The 14,372-nt window shown below is 42.4% G+C and overlaps 2 protein-coding genes across 2 annotated transcripts in view; both read right to left on the reverse strand.

Moving 5' to 3' along the window:
- The window catches only part of LOC129323811 (fibrocystin-like), a 38,641-nt gene extending 34,365 nt beyond the window's left edge, over positions 1-4,276 (reverse strand). Inside the window, exon 1 of the mRNA XM_054970544.1 lies at positions 3,348-4,276. Within this exon, the coding sequence (XP_054826519.1) occupies positions 3,348-4,276 (929 nt within the window). The remainder of the gene's footprint in view (positions 1-3,347) is intronic.
- A 3,885-nt stretch (positions 4,277-8,161) lies between these two features.
- Positions 8,162-14,372, reverse strand: part of PKHD1 (PKHD1 ciliary IPT domain containing fibrocystin/polyductin) — a 334,621-nt gene continuing 328,410 nt past the window's right edge. Inside the window, exon 55 of the mRNA XM_054970556.1 lies at positions 8,162-8,349. Coding sequence (XP_054826531.1) covers positions 8,162-8,349 — 188 coding nt within the window. The remainder of the gene's footprint in view (positions 8,350-14,372) is intronic.

Raw genomic sequence — 14,372 nt, forward strand, 5'->3', positions numbered from 1 at the left:
CAACTTGACACGCAATAGGGAAAACTGTAATAGATAAAAGCAAAGGAAAAGGGCACTGTCTTCTTCTGATAGGTCAATAGCAGCCAAGAGAGTCACTCATCCACTATTCCTTCACTGCTGTGCTCCTTTCCCATTTAATATGGACACCCAATTAATACCTCGGCACCATAGACAACCTCATTTTAGGTGAATTATAGCCATTCCTTCCCCCTTCTCCGAAATGAAAGTGATCACAATACATCATAGCATTGTGCGAATTAACGTTAATTGATTCCAGTTACCAAGCATCGATGGGCCACTTCTATAACCTGGGCCTTATTGGGAGGCTGGAAGGGATAGAAGGAAGATTAGATTGCCACGTCCGTTGCTTTGACGACGGCGGTCACCTGACGCCATGTTAGGTGGTTTGTACAGTTCTATTGCAGGCCCCAGTGGGGTCGTCAGTAAACTGGAGTGATGTCCAAACATCATTACACGCTGCTCCAATATTAAAGCAAAGGGATTAGCACCTTATTGCAAGCAACCTGGATTTGTCATTGTGCTGTCGTTATCCAATTTCCAGCTGATAATGTGACTATGGCCTGCAGGCACAAAGTCCTCCAGCTAAAGAAAGAGCATAAAAAAATTTCAACTGCCCAACAGCCAAATCCATTTAACTCCTTATTTGCTTTACTTCTTGAAATAAGGCATGTTTTAAAACTGTAAGCAGTCGAAAAGTACTCACATTCCAGGGCCTGGTTCTTCTCTACCACATAGCAATTTTATGGCAGTTCACACGCTCTCCATAGCAGTGGTTGCAACGTCTCTGAGCCCGATTCACATTGAAGTTAACCCGTGTTGATTTTGCCCAATGGATTTCATGCACCAGCCTTATCAATGTGTCATACAATTTGCCAAGCACATGCAACTATGATGAAATATCAGCTTGCATTACTTTTCACTAGGGTTGCCAGCTCCAGGTTGGGAAATTGCTAGAGATTTTGGGGGTGGAGCCTAGAGAGGGTGGGATTTGGGGAGGGACCTCAGTTTAATGCCATATAGTCCACACTCCCAACCTGCCATTTTTGCTAGGGAGACTAATTTCTGGGACCCAGAGATCAGTTATAATTCTGGGAGAGCTCCAGCCACCACCTATATTCAACATATATACATAGTTTACTCATTTTTGTGGCTGTTAAGAGGAGCCATTCACAAAGCTTACCATTTATCCATCCCATAAGAACAAGAAATCCCAGATTCCAAATGATAGTATTTAACTCATCCCACCCCCCCCCTTGAGAGTATACAGCTTGTTGGGGATTCTTTGTATGTCACAAAACAAAGAGTCTAGAATAATTTGAGTTTATTCCTGATTAAAATTTCCATCCCATGACCCAAGAAGGAATCTGCTTAGTCAAGCTAATTATTTTCATGGAGAATTTCAGCAGACTCTTTCTGACTAATTTATTTAGATATTTATCCCCTTCGTGTAGTGCAGACTTTTCAAGTCTGCAGGCACCTTTGGAATTCTGATACAGCCTGGCAGGCGCAGCCACAAAATGGCTGCCACACGAGGCAGAGCCGGACACAAAATGGCTGCTGTGGCTTACCTTTAATCACACAATGAAGATTCTTGTACCGTGGTGGCCTTGTGCTGCCAAAGTAACATTTTTAAAAATCTGTACAGCCAATCAAATATACAATGGCCAATGAGAAACCTTGTTGGGCAAAAGCCCTACCCAGCTCTGCCTGCTTTCTAAAAAGACATGGTGATCAGCAAGAAAGGTGTCTGTGGGGCCATGGCACACATGGCCACCATGTTGGGGATACTTGATATAGTGGTTCAAAGCACCTTAAAAAAACCATTCCTTCTCTCCCATTACTTCTTCCATTCCTCTTCTCCCTACATCCCTTTCTCATGCCTCAGTAATGAAGTATACTGACATCATGAAACCAGAATCACCAAGGACTAAAATTTGGCAAATTTTAAACTGGTCAAGATAATAATAGGTAACCTTTCAAAATCATACACCAACAAACAAAAATTCATGCACATACACACTAGATTTGCAAAGTGCTCACTGGGGGCAGGGGATCCCCAGTGCCCATCATCTGGGCAGCTGGACAGAAATAAAGAAGATGACAGGGTGACATTCTGCTTCCCGATATGCTGATGTTGCTTCTCATGTGACCAGAGGTCACGTTGGCACGTTGCTGGGGAAACTCTAGCATTCAGGCAAAACTCTATCATTGCATGGGAAGTGGCGGGGACCTCGGGGATGGGGGGGGCAGCAGGGTACTTACCTCCCATTTTTGTGTTCCCATGATCCCCCATCATGCCAGGAAATTACATCCTTTTCCAGCACAATGGAGGAGCTGTGTGTCGCACCAAAGCCAAATGAGAAGATGGTAACAGCGCATTTCTTGTTCAGAGTAGAACTGAGAAGATTTATTTTGCAGCTACATCTCTGTGTTTTCAGCTCAGCCCTTGTTGGCCAACTTACAATCTCTTGCCATCATAATGGCATCAAAGAAAGACATCGCAGCAATGGTGGAAACCTCCTTTCAGATCACGTAAGTGCCATAGAGTGTGAGTAGAACCAGATCCACTGATCTGACTATTCCTTCTCAGTTGGTAGAGACTGACATGTCTCCATCAATCAAAAGATAGAAAATAGCAAACTATTGTTGGTGCAGCAGTTGAGTGCCACTTTTAAACCTTGACTCAAGGATAGACCTTTATATCCTTTTTCTGTAGACCAATTAAAAAGTATGTGGCTGTGTTTAACACAGTAATCCTATATCATGGTCTCTTTAATATGAAATAAAAGGTCACAGATGTCCCATATTACATGTGGTTTGGCCCTAAGTTGCCAAATAATGTTCTCTGAAAGCAACACCGATGATTTGCATCTTACTATAATAAGATCACTCTGAAATATAGTGATGGGGATGTATTTTAAATGCCCTTGTTTATAATGCACACTGTTACACATTCATATAAATGAAATTATCATTGTTCAGTTCGACTTACAACATGCACGCATGCTTGGATGCTTGGACACTACACAATCGAAAATCCACCTGCATTTTCTAAATGTTGGAAACCTGGTTTTGATTTCTGTTACCAAACTCTTGCTTTACCTATTGATTTTTATAAGTGTTCTTCCTTATCAACATACATGATATTTCATAATGTTTCAGTATGTTTTTGTATACAAAATAGATTTAAAGAAAAGAAAAACACTTTGTGACCTATAATGCCTCAGTTCTCTCTGTGATGAAACTATAGAGCCTTTTTCACTGTGTCTGAATGCTCCGTCAGCAATTGCAGTAATACTGTTATAACACTGTATAGTAACACTTACCTAGTATTTCCCTCTGCTGGAGTTGAACTGGCAGAAACTGTCACCACTAAAGAGTCAACAGGCAAATTGAGGGCTTGTTGAAGTTGACCAACTTGTTGGGCATTGACAAGAACGTTGGCCAAGCTGTTTAGTCTCTCGCTTGGAAATGAGGAAACAAGATTGTCACTTAGAAAGGATGGTGGATCACTGATTTCCAGGATTAGCACTCTTAAACCTATCCCAGGAAGGGATGGCTGTGAACTTCCTATTCGGGATTTCTGTTGGACAGCCCTGTGACGGTTGAACATGCAAGACTTCATAGTGGAACACTGGTGTTTTCGCTTTGCAGCATTGTCTGCAATAATTTTTAACATGTTCTCACTTCCTGATGAGTTGTGGACTGTTCTGATTTGGCTATACCCAATCTGTAAAAAAACAGCCAGGCGCTGAATCACTGTTGCCTGGATTTCAGCTCCGATGGTCTCTGCTATAGTGAAAGCAACATGCAGAGAATTCTGAGAGTGAATCTCAATGGGGTCTTCCTGGTGAATGGCAACATATAGAAGATTTTCTTGAAAGTTAAAGTAATTGTCTCCTGTTACAGCATTTGCCGAGGAAAAGCTGGAAAATGACACAGTTGGTGAAATATACTTCCCTTTAACAAAAACACGAACGCTTCGTGGTTCATCATAGAAGATGGCTAAGAGGATTCTGGTGGCATTATGACCACCGTTAACATAAATTTTTAAGGACTGAGCCACTGGACTAGCAAAACAAATATTTGAGAGCTTATTTGACGGCAATATAGAGTAAAATATTGATGAATGTTCTACGGCATGGCCAGATGCAACGGCATCACTGAAGAAATCCACAAAGGTGCCAGTCACCAACATGGGGGGAGGGAGCTTCTCGGGGCTGGGATCGGTATCTATACTTTCCAAAACCACCATGGTATGGCTTGCTTCCCGACAAAAATACCCATTTGCTGAAGATTTGTAGATGCATTTTCTGTCTTCTCTATAAATGCCTGTTAAATAAATAAAACATCACAAACACATCATCAACACAGATTTGCCAACTCTTGTAATTTTGTCACAAGACTTGCAATACTTGACATTTTCCTTAACACAGTTCCTGAAGAAATGAAGAATTGGGGAAGCACTTCAGCTGTCATCAGAAGTCTGTGGATTAGGATCCCCGATAGATATTTAAAAACTCTATAAAATCATCTTAAACCTAATCCAGATTAAAAAGAAAATTAGTGGGGAAGCTGATACAAAGAACTAGCACATTTTTAAAATCCTCATTACATCATAAATATGAGCAAAGAATAGGGAGTATTATTTTAATATTGTTATAATAGTCATTTATGACATTCAACATGCCTCTTTAGCATGACAGACTATAAAGAAACCATCTTTCCAAAAATTGATCTCAAGTACTCCAATAATACTCATTTCCAATCTGAAAGAGATTTACAAACATGCAATCCTGTGATTTTTCCAAGATAACGTTTTAATAGTAATTCATCTTTGGACCTATGCAAAAGTTACTAAAACATTTTCTTTGCCCAAACCACATATTTTGTGAGGTAATTCCAAATGTAATTTTAGGATTCCCAAGAATGATAAAAACAAAGGGCTTCCTCCCATTTCTTCAGGAAAATGTTTTTTCAAAAATAATGTTTCCTAATAAGCAAATGTAAAGAATGCATTATTGGGGGGGGGGGCACAAAGATATCACAGAACACTGGTGAATTTTGACAATTTATTTTTATTACATCTTCATCATATGAGACAGAATGAATCATGGATCAAGTCAAGTCAATGACAGTTACTCCTCCAAATCTAAAATTTCATCCAGTGTTTCTTTGTTGTAATGTACTGATATTGGTGAAGGAAAACCCAGAGTTACAAACATTGAAGCTAATTTAAACTGTTAAAGTATCAAAGCGAGACTCTGTTTTGCTCATGTTACTCAGTAAAGTGCCCTGCATATTGACCATGTCATATATCAACATAAATACCACTACTACTATATTAATAGTAAACCCTTTTTGTTAAAAATAGTGTAGATATTTACCTGCTGGTCCACCCAATCATGCCCCCAACTGTCAGTGGGCTCCATCCTACCCCTCTCTACCCCACCATCTCCCCAGATGCCTCTCTCCCCAGCTTGTGCCCTGATGCTGGGGTCTGCAGGGGGCTGGGCCAATTGTTCAGGCATGGCGTGGCCCACCCTTTCCTGGGTCTTTCGTCCCTGCAGCATGCCCACCAAAGATGTCAGTGGGTGCAACGAGATACTGGATTGGGTGCTGCAGGCTTCAGACTCATCTGAGGTCTTCTCAGCTCTGACCTCCCAAATCTACAGTGACCAAAAATGTGCCAGGACACAAGCACAGAAAAATTTCTATTAATAGTAAAGTGTTTGGTGTCTTTGTCAATTATGCAAGTGTAACCCTTGGTCCACTAGAGGGAGATAAATAGTTGGGGTATTCCTTATAAGGAAAAAAAGGTGCAATTTTCCCTGAGAGACTGGAGGGCCTGAAGCTACAGGGAGAAGCACTCTCGCCTCAGAAGCCCTCCTTTGTATGAACTCTCTATTAAAGTTTTAGGTAAGAGAATTTCTTATACTTATTACTGGAAGGGAGGATTGTGTTTATATTAATTGGCTGTTAGTTGTATTTTTTATTATTGTTGGGACTATTGAAATCAATGTTACATGTATAAATTTTTCCCTGAGAGACTGGACGGCCTGAAACTGTCCTCTCTCCTCAGAAGAACTCCTTTGTATGAACTCTCTATTAAAGTTTCAGACTCCTGTGAAGAACAGAAGACATCCCAACGCAGAGCACAGCTACAAGTTGCTGCATTTCAAGGGACTGGCTAGAAGATGTCAAAAAGACTGGGACCTGGGTCTGCTTGAGCAAAACAGGCCTGTTTGTTACATGATTGTTGCATATGCTTTATCATTGTATTGTTCCAAATAAGATGTTTTTCTTTTTCCAAGTTTGTTCCTTGTTATTCTTTATAAATGCAAGTGTCACAAGGCAGGATCACACTGTCATAGACATGAACTCTCCCAGTTCTCAAATTAGATTTATCTATTTATTTGATGTTGTTCCTTGAACATATCAGGTTACACAAGAAGCAAAACCAGGCCATGCATAGAGAAGGTAGCGTTCTCTACATACTTGGGGTATGCTCCAGAATGCAGAAAAATTTAAAAGAAAAAGGTCCCCTTGGTGAGGACTGAGCATGCTTGAAGAAGCACAACCTGTTGAGTCAGTCGAAATGGGGAAGAACTATAGAGAATTAATTAGGGACCATAGACTTCATCACTATATTGCCTTACATATTATCTGCTGCTTTAAATATGTACTCCTATGTACCACCAGTGCTCCATGTTGTCTAATGTTGGTCCTAGAATTATGTTCTGCTTCAGTATTTTTTCTACTCTGTATTGGATTCTCGCTAATACTATGTCTTTTAAACTTGTATCTATTTACCCTATGGCATTGTTTATGGGAATGTCCTTGATATTGTATTGAAATTTACTTGATACTGATTGTACTAATCTCATATTGTGTAATCCACCTAGAGTCTCAGTGAGAAAGGGGGACTATAAATGACATAAATAAATAAATATGTAGATAAAGGCCTGTTTAAGACCCTAAGAAATTACAGAATCTTGGAGGTCAAGATATAGGGGGAGATAGTTTCATACTTTATTAATATAACTAATTCTCAAATCTGTGTATACTTAAATCTACAGATCAGGGCTACATGGACAGAAGAGAGGTCTTTCTCACGCATAATTCCATGTAAAGTGTACACTTCATTATTCTCTGTATGTGTGTTGAGTAATTTTCATATTTCAGTAAATGCAGGTACAGCTGAACGTGCAATATTTATCTCACATTTATCCAAATACTAGTCCTCCTCAATCTGATTTCTAAAATGAATGCGCATTGGCTCTTTCTTACAAACAGACATATGCAAGTGCAGGAAGGATATGTGCGTGTTCACAGTAACATGTGAACAGGGTGGCTGAAAGCCTCCCCAGAAGACTTGATGTCAAATGTGCATTCAAGGAAGGTGGGAGGATTCTTTTAAACAGGAAAACCCCTTGCAAACAATTGCTAAAGGGCACTCAAGGAGCACTGAAAGTGCATTATTCGACATGTGTGAAAGGAGGCTAAATGATCTATAATAACAACAACAATGTGCTTATATATCGCTCTTCCAGACAGATCAGTGCCCACTTAAAGTGGTGAACAAAATCAGTGTTATCATTATCAATACAGCGAGGGAGCTGGGGCTGAGAGGAGTGGCTTACCCAAGGACACCTGCTGAGCTCATGGCAGTTTTGGGAGTCAAACCGGCAGAGTGCTGATTTGTAGCCCAACCACTTAAGTACTATGCTACAGCAAATATTGTACAAACTGCTGAATCACCCTCCCTCCATGACATTTCTCTTCTGCCGTTCTCCCTTTCTGCCCCAGCTCACATTTTTTGCATGTGCTGGGGTTTCTGCTAGAGCTGCGTCCCTTCCACTGGAAAACAATCAAATATTTAAAGTGCACCGTGCAATAATATCCGATTATATCTTACTTTAATTAAAGAGCCATAGGCTCACCATCAACACCTTCTTAAGTGCACAGTGCAACTCACATAACAATTTACAATTCCAAAAATGCATATGCAGTCACAATATCAATTTCATATACAATATTGCTTTGAAAGTCCGATGTTCGTAAAGTCCCAATAAAGATGCTTAACACACCACTTCCTCTTCTTTTATATTTCGTGTCGGAGGCTGGGAATGCTCAATCTTTATGCAATAGACTTAATTCTTTCCCAGGCGAATTCCCACAAGTGGAAGTGGCTCACGAGGATGCCATCTCCTGTACGGTTCCCAGACAGCTGTGAATTCTCCTCCTTCTGGGATACTGGGAGTCCTAGCAGCTCCCCCACCCGGGAGACGGCATCCACGTGAGCCACTTCTGCTTGTGGGAATTCATCTGGGAAAGAATTAAAAGTCTATTGCATAAAGATTGAGCATTCCCAGCCTCCGACACGAAATATAAAAGAAGAGGAAGTGGTGTATTAAGCATCTTCATTGGGACTTTACTAACATCGGACTTTCAAAGCAAGATCGTATATGAAATTGATATTGTGATTGCATATGCATTTTTGGAATTGTAAATTGTTATGTGAGTTGCACTGTGCACTTTAGAAGGTGTTGATGGTGAGCCTATGGCTCTTTAATTAAAGTAAGATATAATCGGATATTATTGCATGGTGCACTTTAAATATTTGATTGTTTTTGCAGATTGTCATTGCTTGCAACATATATTAGTAGCTGCAGCCCCCTTATTGTGTAATTTGTGTGTCCCTTCCACTGGAAGCAGGTCCCTCGTGCTCCCCTCCCTCCCCTTCGTCCTTCTGAACAGTCTTCTCTGCCAGTCACAATTTCTGTGGCCAGCCATTTTGATCACTTTTAAAATGAAACCCATGCAGGCCTTGGTAATCAGAATGTCATTGACAATTTGCCACAAAACACGTTTATTCAGTTAGTAGCACATCGGAGAAAAGAGAACTCCGTATGAACTCACCGCTGAAGGCCTAATCTGATTATTTCCTCATGAAAATCCAAGCAGGGGCGCTTGTAAGCAGGGCTGGGAGAAGAAGGGGGGAGAGGCCCACTCACAGCTGACTCTCATAATCAACACAAATAGATAAGTGACACACCATGTCAGGGGCAGCGGCTAATCTGCCTCACGGCTTTCCTCGCAGGAAAAGGCCAGAGTGGACAGGGCTTAATAAATACTGATTGACCACTGAATATTGAGGTGACACATGCTATTTACATTGGAGGTGAGCAATAACAGTGAGAAATTCCAGAAGCCTTCCTCCTCAATCGCTAAAATTAAACAGCCAATATGTATTTGTATATCTCTTCTCCCCACACACAAATAAGAGGGAAGTTGTATACGGATACAGGGATGATTTCCATTCATGTGGTGGAAAAACTCAGAAAACCAAGCAAGGCAACAAAGAATTTTATGTGGCTGAGAAAAAAAATGTGCAGATGTGGTTATGCACTAACAGAAGACACAACTTCAGTGTCTCCTGTTAATGAATAAATGTGCCCTCACATTTTTTTTCTTTCAGTCACATAAGATTCTTTGTTGTCCTGCTTTTCTCCTGTGGTGTATTTAATGACAGAAGATGTGCTCATAGGTGAATTACTCTAAAGTTTAGTTCATTTGGAGAATGAAAAATTAATATATATGTTTGTGCACATGTGCAGACTTTCCCTACTGACCTTGAATGTCTTATTCTTTTTGACAATTTTTTTAAAAAAACACCTTCACATCAAATTTGTTATTTTATGTAATTTACCTCTTTTTTCAAACCACTCAGGTTGCTTTCAGGGCTTCTAACAAATACTAACTTTATGTCAATATTTGTCCTTCCTGTCGTGAAATGAGGATTTTCCACCTCATTTCACATCTGAAAAGAAAAATATGCCGTGGGGGTCCCTCCTCTCTTTGGGGTGGGTGGGAATACCCCACTCAACTCATATCTTTTATTTAGAAAATGGACCAAGACGGAAGTTTCTTTAAAAGTTTTTTTTTTAAATGTATGTGTACGTTTACATAAATGTGCACAGACTTTTGCTGTGTCTTACCTACCTCCCCCAATGCCCCCAAAAGTTCTACATTCAAAATTGAATGAAATACATCAACTTTAATGATTTTCCCCTTCAGGTTAGCACTACTATTTCCCTTTACTAATTTCTTCCCCGTGTTTATGATAGATTTCACAATGCTTGCTTCTATGGAAAATATAGGAGTTTTTGACTAAAACAAAGAGGTGTCATCAAGATACTCTAATACGTCCTTTATCAAAATAAAATAAATGTCATGCATTGCTGTTTCTGCCTGCCTTGATATCCAGCCACTTACTTCTAATGCAAATACAAGTGTAGCTATCAAGTTTAAAAAATAAAATGGTGGGAGGGTATAATTAATGGGACGTTCCTTCCACACTCCAGCTCTCAGTGGCCCTCGGCCATCTATCCAAATTATTCTATTCTATGTTCTTCTATTCACGGCCAGTACGCTGCTCACGAGTCCAAAGAGCCTGCTGTTGCCTTGGCTCCAAGACAGACTGGGAAATGCCTCTATAGCTCACAGAAAGGTGTTTGGAGAATGGGGTGGCAAAATACATTCATCAGGCCCCACTTCTAAACTTGCTAGTTTCTGAAGATGCTTTTTCTGGGAGAAAAGCATGATTGCGGGGGTGTTACCTGTATTTGCGTGTTAATTCCATTTAACTCTTGGTTTCTCCATATCTCAGTTTACCACCTGTAAAACTGGAATCATTAGCCTAAGAACTAAGTAATCACAATCTTTTATTATGCAATTGTTATCTCCCAATTTACCCAGGTAACTGTCGTGTCTGCATGCCATTCATGTATCTGATCTGTTCACTGTATTGATATACTACTGTATGCTTTCATGCCATGCTCATATAATGTAGCCACTCTAATCATGCCATCCTTGGCCTGCCTGGAGTGCTTGCTTGTTATGTTCTCACGGAACTTTTTAGGATTTTTGTGCCTAAAGGCTAATTGCTTAGAGGGAGGGGGGAATTGTGCTCCATATATCAATAGTGCATATGCTTGTACAACCATTCCTGCCAATTTACTCATCTGTTGATGTACCCATGAACTTAATGGATCTCTAAATAAAAACCTTTTCAACCAATGCACTGGAGTGCTTGCTGTGAGGGGTTTGGAGGTCTATCTGCCATGGACTGCCATCTCTAGACTTGACAGTAACGAACATACAGATTGTGTGTTGGCTGCTACAGTTCTAAACCACTATTCTGATATGATATCCAGAATGCAGACTTCAGGTAGGCTTGGGTGCAAGTTGACTGTGGTAGGGTGGGAGCATAAACCCACTACTTCACTACGCATAGAATATACACAGTTAATAGTCACGTTGGTTTAGGTTAAGTCCTAAAGATTTCTAAAGCTGGTGAGCCAGCTATGTCTCTTTCTGTGTAGAAAAGATCTTGCCACTGTAGTGCACGCCCTGGTAACATCTAGATTAAATTATTGCAATGCACTATAAATGGCGCTGCACCAGAAGACTGTCTAGAAGCTACAGTTGGTACAAAATGCTACACTCAGAAGTTGACTGGAGTGGGTTGTAGGGACCATATCACTCCAGGCTTGTTCCATCTACATCAGCTCCTACTTTGCTTCTGAGCTCAATTTAAGATGTTGGTATTGATTGACTCTTAAAGCCCTATAAAGCTTGGGGTCACCATACTTGAAGGACTGCTTTTTCTCGTGTGAACTTATCCATCCACTCAAGTCATCTTGAGAGGCCCTGCTTCAGGTGCTCCCTCTGGCTCAAGCTAGACAGGTGGCAACCCAAGAAAGGGCCTTCTCAGTCATGGCACCAAAATAATACATCATCATCATCAATTTATATACTGCCCTTCAGGACAACTTAATACCCACTCAGAGTGGTTTACAAAGTATGTTGTTATCCCCACAACAAATACTCTGTGACGTGGCTCTGTGAACTAGCCCAAGGTCACCCAGCTGCTTCAAGTGGAGGAGAGGGGAATCAAACCCGGCTCTCCAGATTAGAGTCCCATGCTCTTTACCACTACACCAAAATACTTTGGAACTCTCTCGCCAGGGAGATTCATCTAACCCCCTCCATTGTCTTCTGCTAGCAAGTGAAGACTTTTTTGCTTTACTCGGCATGCCCCCAGTAACTCTTATTGACCCTCCTCCCTGCTTGTGTTATGTGCTTTTTGTGTCCTTATTGAATATATACACTAATTTAATTGCTGTTTTAATAGCTTAAATATTTTCATTTTTTGATGTTTGCCGGCTTGAGGATCTTACTCAGGTGGAAAGGCAGCATTGAACGGTTTAAAATAAATAAATAATCACCATTCTATTGGCATGTAGAGTGAATGCCAAGACACTTTGCTTGGGTGGGGTGTGGCCAGTTTGCTTGAGAAATCCTGTTCTGCTATCCATGATTCTGCAACTTCTACAGTAGAGTTACTCGAGTCTAAGACCACTGAATTCAATCAGCTTAAGTTGGAATAATTCTGTTTAGGAATCGACATGGGCACGAACAGGAAAAAAACCTGAGCAGGCTGTTCATTGTTCATTCCTGATGATGAACACAAACAGATGAACAGAAATGAACATATCCCGTTAACATATCCTGTGTTCAGTGTTCGTCGGTGCCAGAGTGGCCCCCTTAGCACTTAGAGAGCCCATATTCACAGGTAATGTGCAGCAGGCTCTTCTCCAGCCATCACCCAAGCTTGGTCAAGACTGCAGTATGGATCTTGAGTTATACATTCCCAAATACGATGCCCCCAGGAAACTCCCATTCAATACAAATGGAGTCACCCTCCCCAGTTCACTTTGACCCCGTGCGGTGGTCCTGAAGTCAGGCCACCTCCTCTCTCAGGTGGGGGGTCTGGCTGCTGGCTGGCGGCACCCCTCATGTGCCCGCCCGCCAAGCCTCTGGGTCGGAGGACACTTATCCACTTCCGCAGCAAGGTGGTTGATGCCTGCGGCCACTGGGCCTAGCGGACTCGGGGAGGCAGTGGTGGGCCAGGCCTCCGCTTATGCAGCAAGGTGGTTGATGACGGTGGCCACCAGGCCTTGCGGGCTCAGGAAGGCGGTGGCGGGCCAACGCCCCTCTTGGGGGCAGGGGTTCTGGCCACTCGTTAGCAGCACCCATGTGCCCGCCTGCCAGGTCGGAGGCCAATTAATTATCTGCTTATGCAGCAAGGTAGTTGATGACTGTGGCCTCCAGGCCTGGCGGGCTTGGGGAGGCGGTGGCGGGCCGCCTCCCCTCTCGGTGTCAGGTTCAGAATGCTTTCCTTTATGTTATAACCAAAGAGACTCCATTTTAATTCTTTTAGTATTCTGAGTGCTTTGTTCACAGGTGCCAAGACGTTCCCTAGCAGCTATCTCACAGAAGAGGAATGTTTTGACTACAGCTTTTCCAGCCTTGGGAAACTTTCACTTCCTCAGCTTCAAGCGGCTTGTTTTGAGAACTATGGGGGGAGGCTGGGCCTGCTGGGGTTTGATACTCTGTACCTTGTTCTTTGCCTATCATTCGTAACAATACACGTGTACCAGCCCAGATATTGCATCTGGGCCAGTGGACTATAATGATTGCTTTTTTCAGTAAATCTTTTGAAAACAACGGACTCTTGTCTGATTGCAGAAGGTAGTCTGGATTACAATTGTTATTTAGCCACAGGTCTGACACTCGGGGGCAGGGAGTCTGGCCGCTCACCAACAGAACCCCCCATGTGCCCGCCTGTCAGGCCTCGCGGAGGGTACCTTCCAGAAGGTATAGAAGGTGGGTGATGTCGTTGGCCACTGCAGACCAAAATGCCCCAGCCACAGTCTGCTAAGAAAATCCTCCAGCAAGACAGGTTGGCGTATATGGAGGCCTTGTACACACAAACACATAACCTGGAGGGTCAGACACCGATGTACATTCACCAGATGGGGTAGTTCATGGCATCGGGGCCAATAGTGTTGTCTGCACCTCGTGTGGTGTAGAGTCCAGACAAAGCACACCAGCTGGACATGCATGGAGCCTTGGACACCCCCTCAAGTGTTGAAGCAGAGGCTGCCTCCAAGATGACCCACCATCCTGCCTTCACGGAAAGGACATGAGTCGTGGCGGGACCCATTCCCCCTGGTCAGAGGGGAGAGCCAGTGCCATGGGCAGGGGGCACTGAGTTGCACTACCATATGCACAACAGCAGCTGAGCTGGCCCTGTTGCTCAGGTGGCACCAGCAGAAAGCAACCATGTTCCTGCATTCGCAGAAAGGACAGGATAGACGGGACAGATAAGAGAAATCCTCTAAGGGTTGGCGTGGTTCCACAGAGGGAGAGGGAGAAACAGGGATCATGAAATTGTCAAGGGGGACAGGATCGGGAAGACCCCAAATCAGCGGCTGCTGGCA

This window comes from Eublepharis macularius, chromosome 1 (genome assembly GCF_028583425.1).
Source record: "Eublepharis macularius isolate TG4126 chromosome 1, MPM_Emac_v1.0, whole genome shotgun sequence".
Taxonomy (NCBI): domain Eukaryota; kingdom Metazoa; phylum Chordata; class Lepidosauria; order Squamata; family Eublepharidae; genus Eublepharis; species Eublepharis macularius.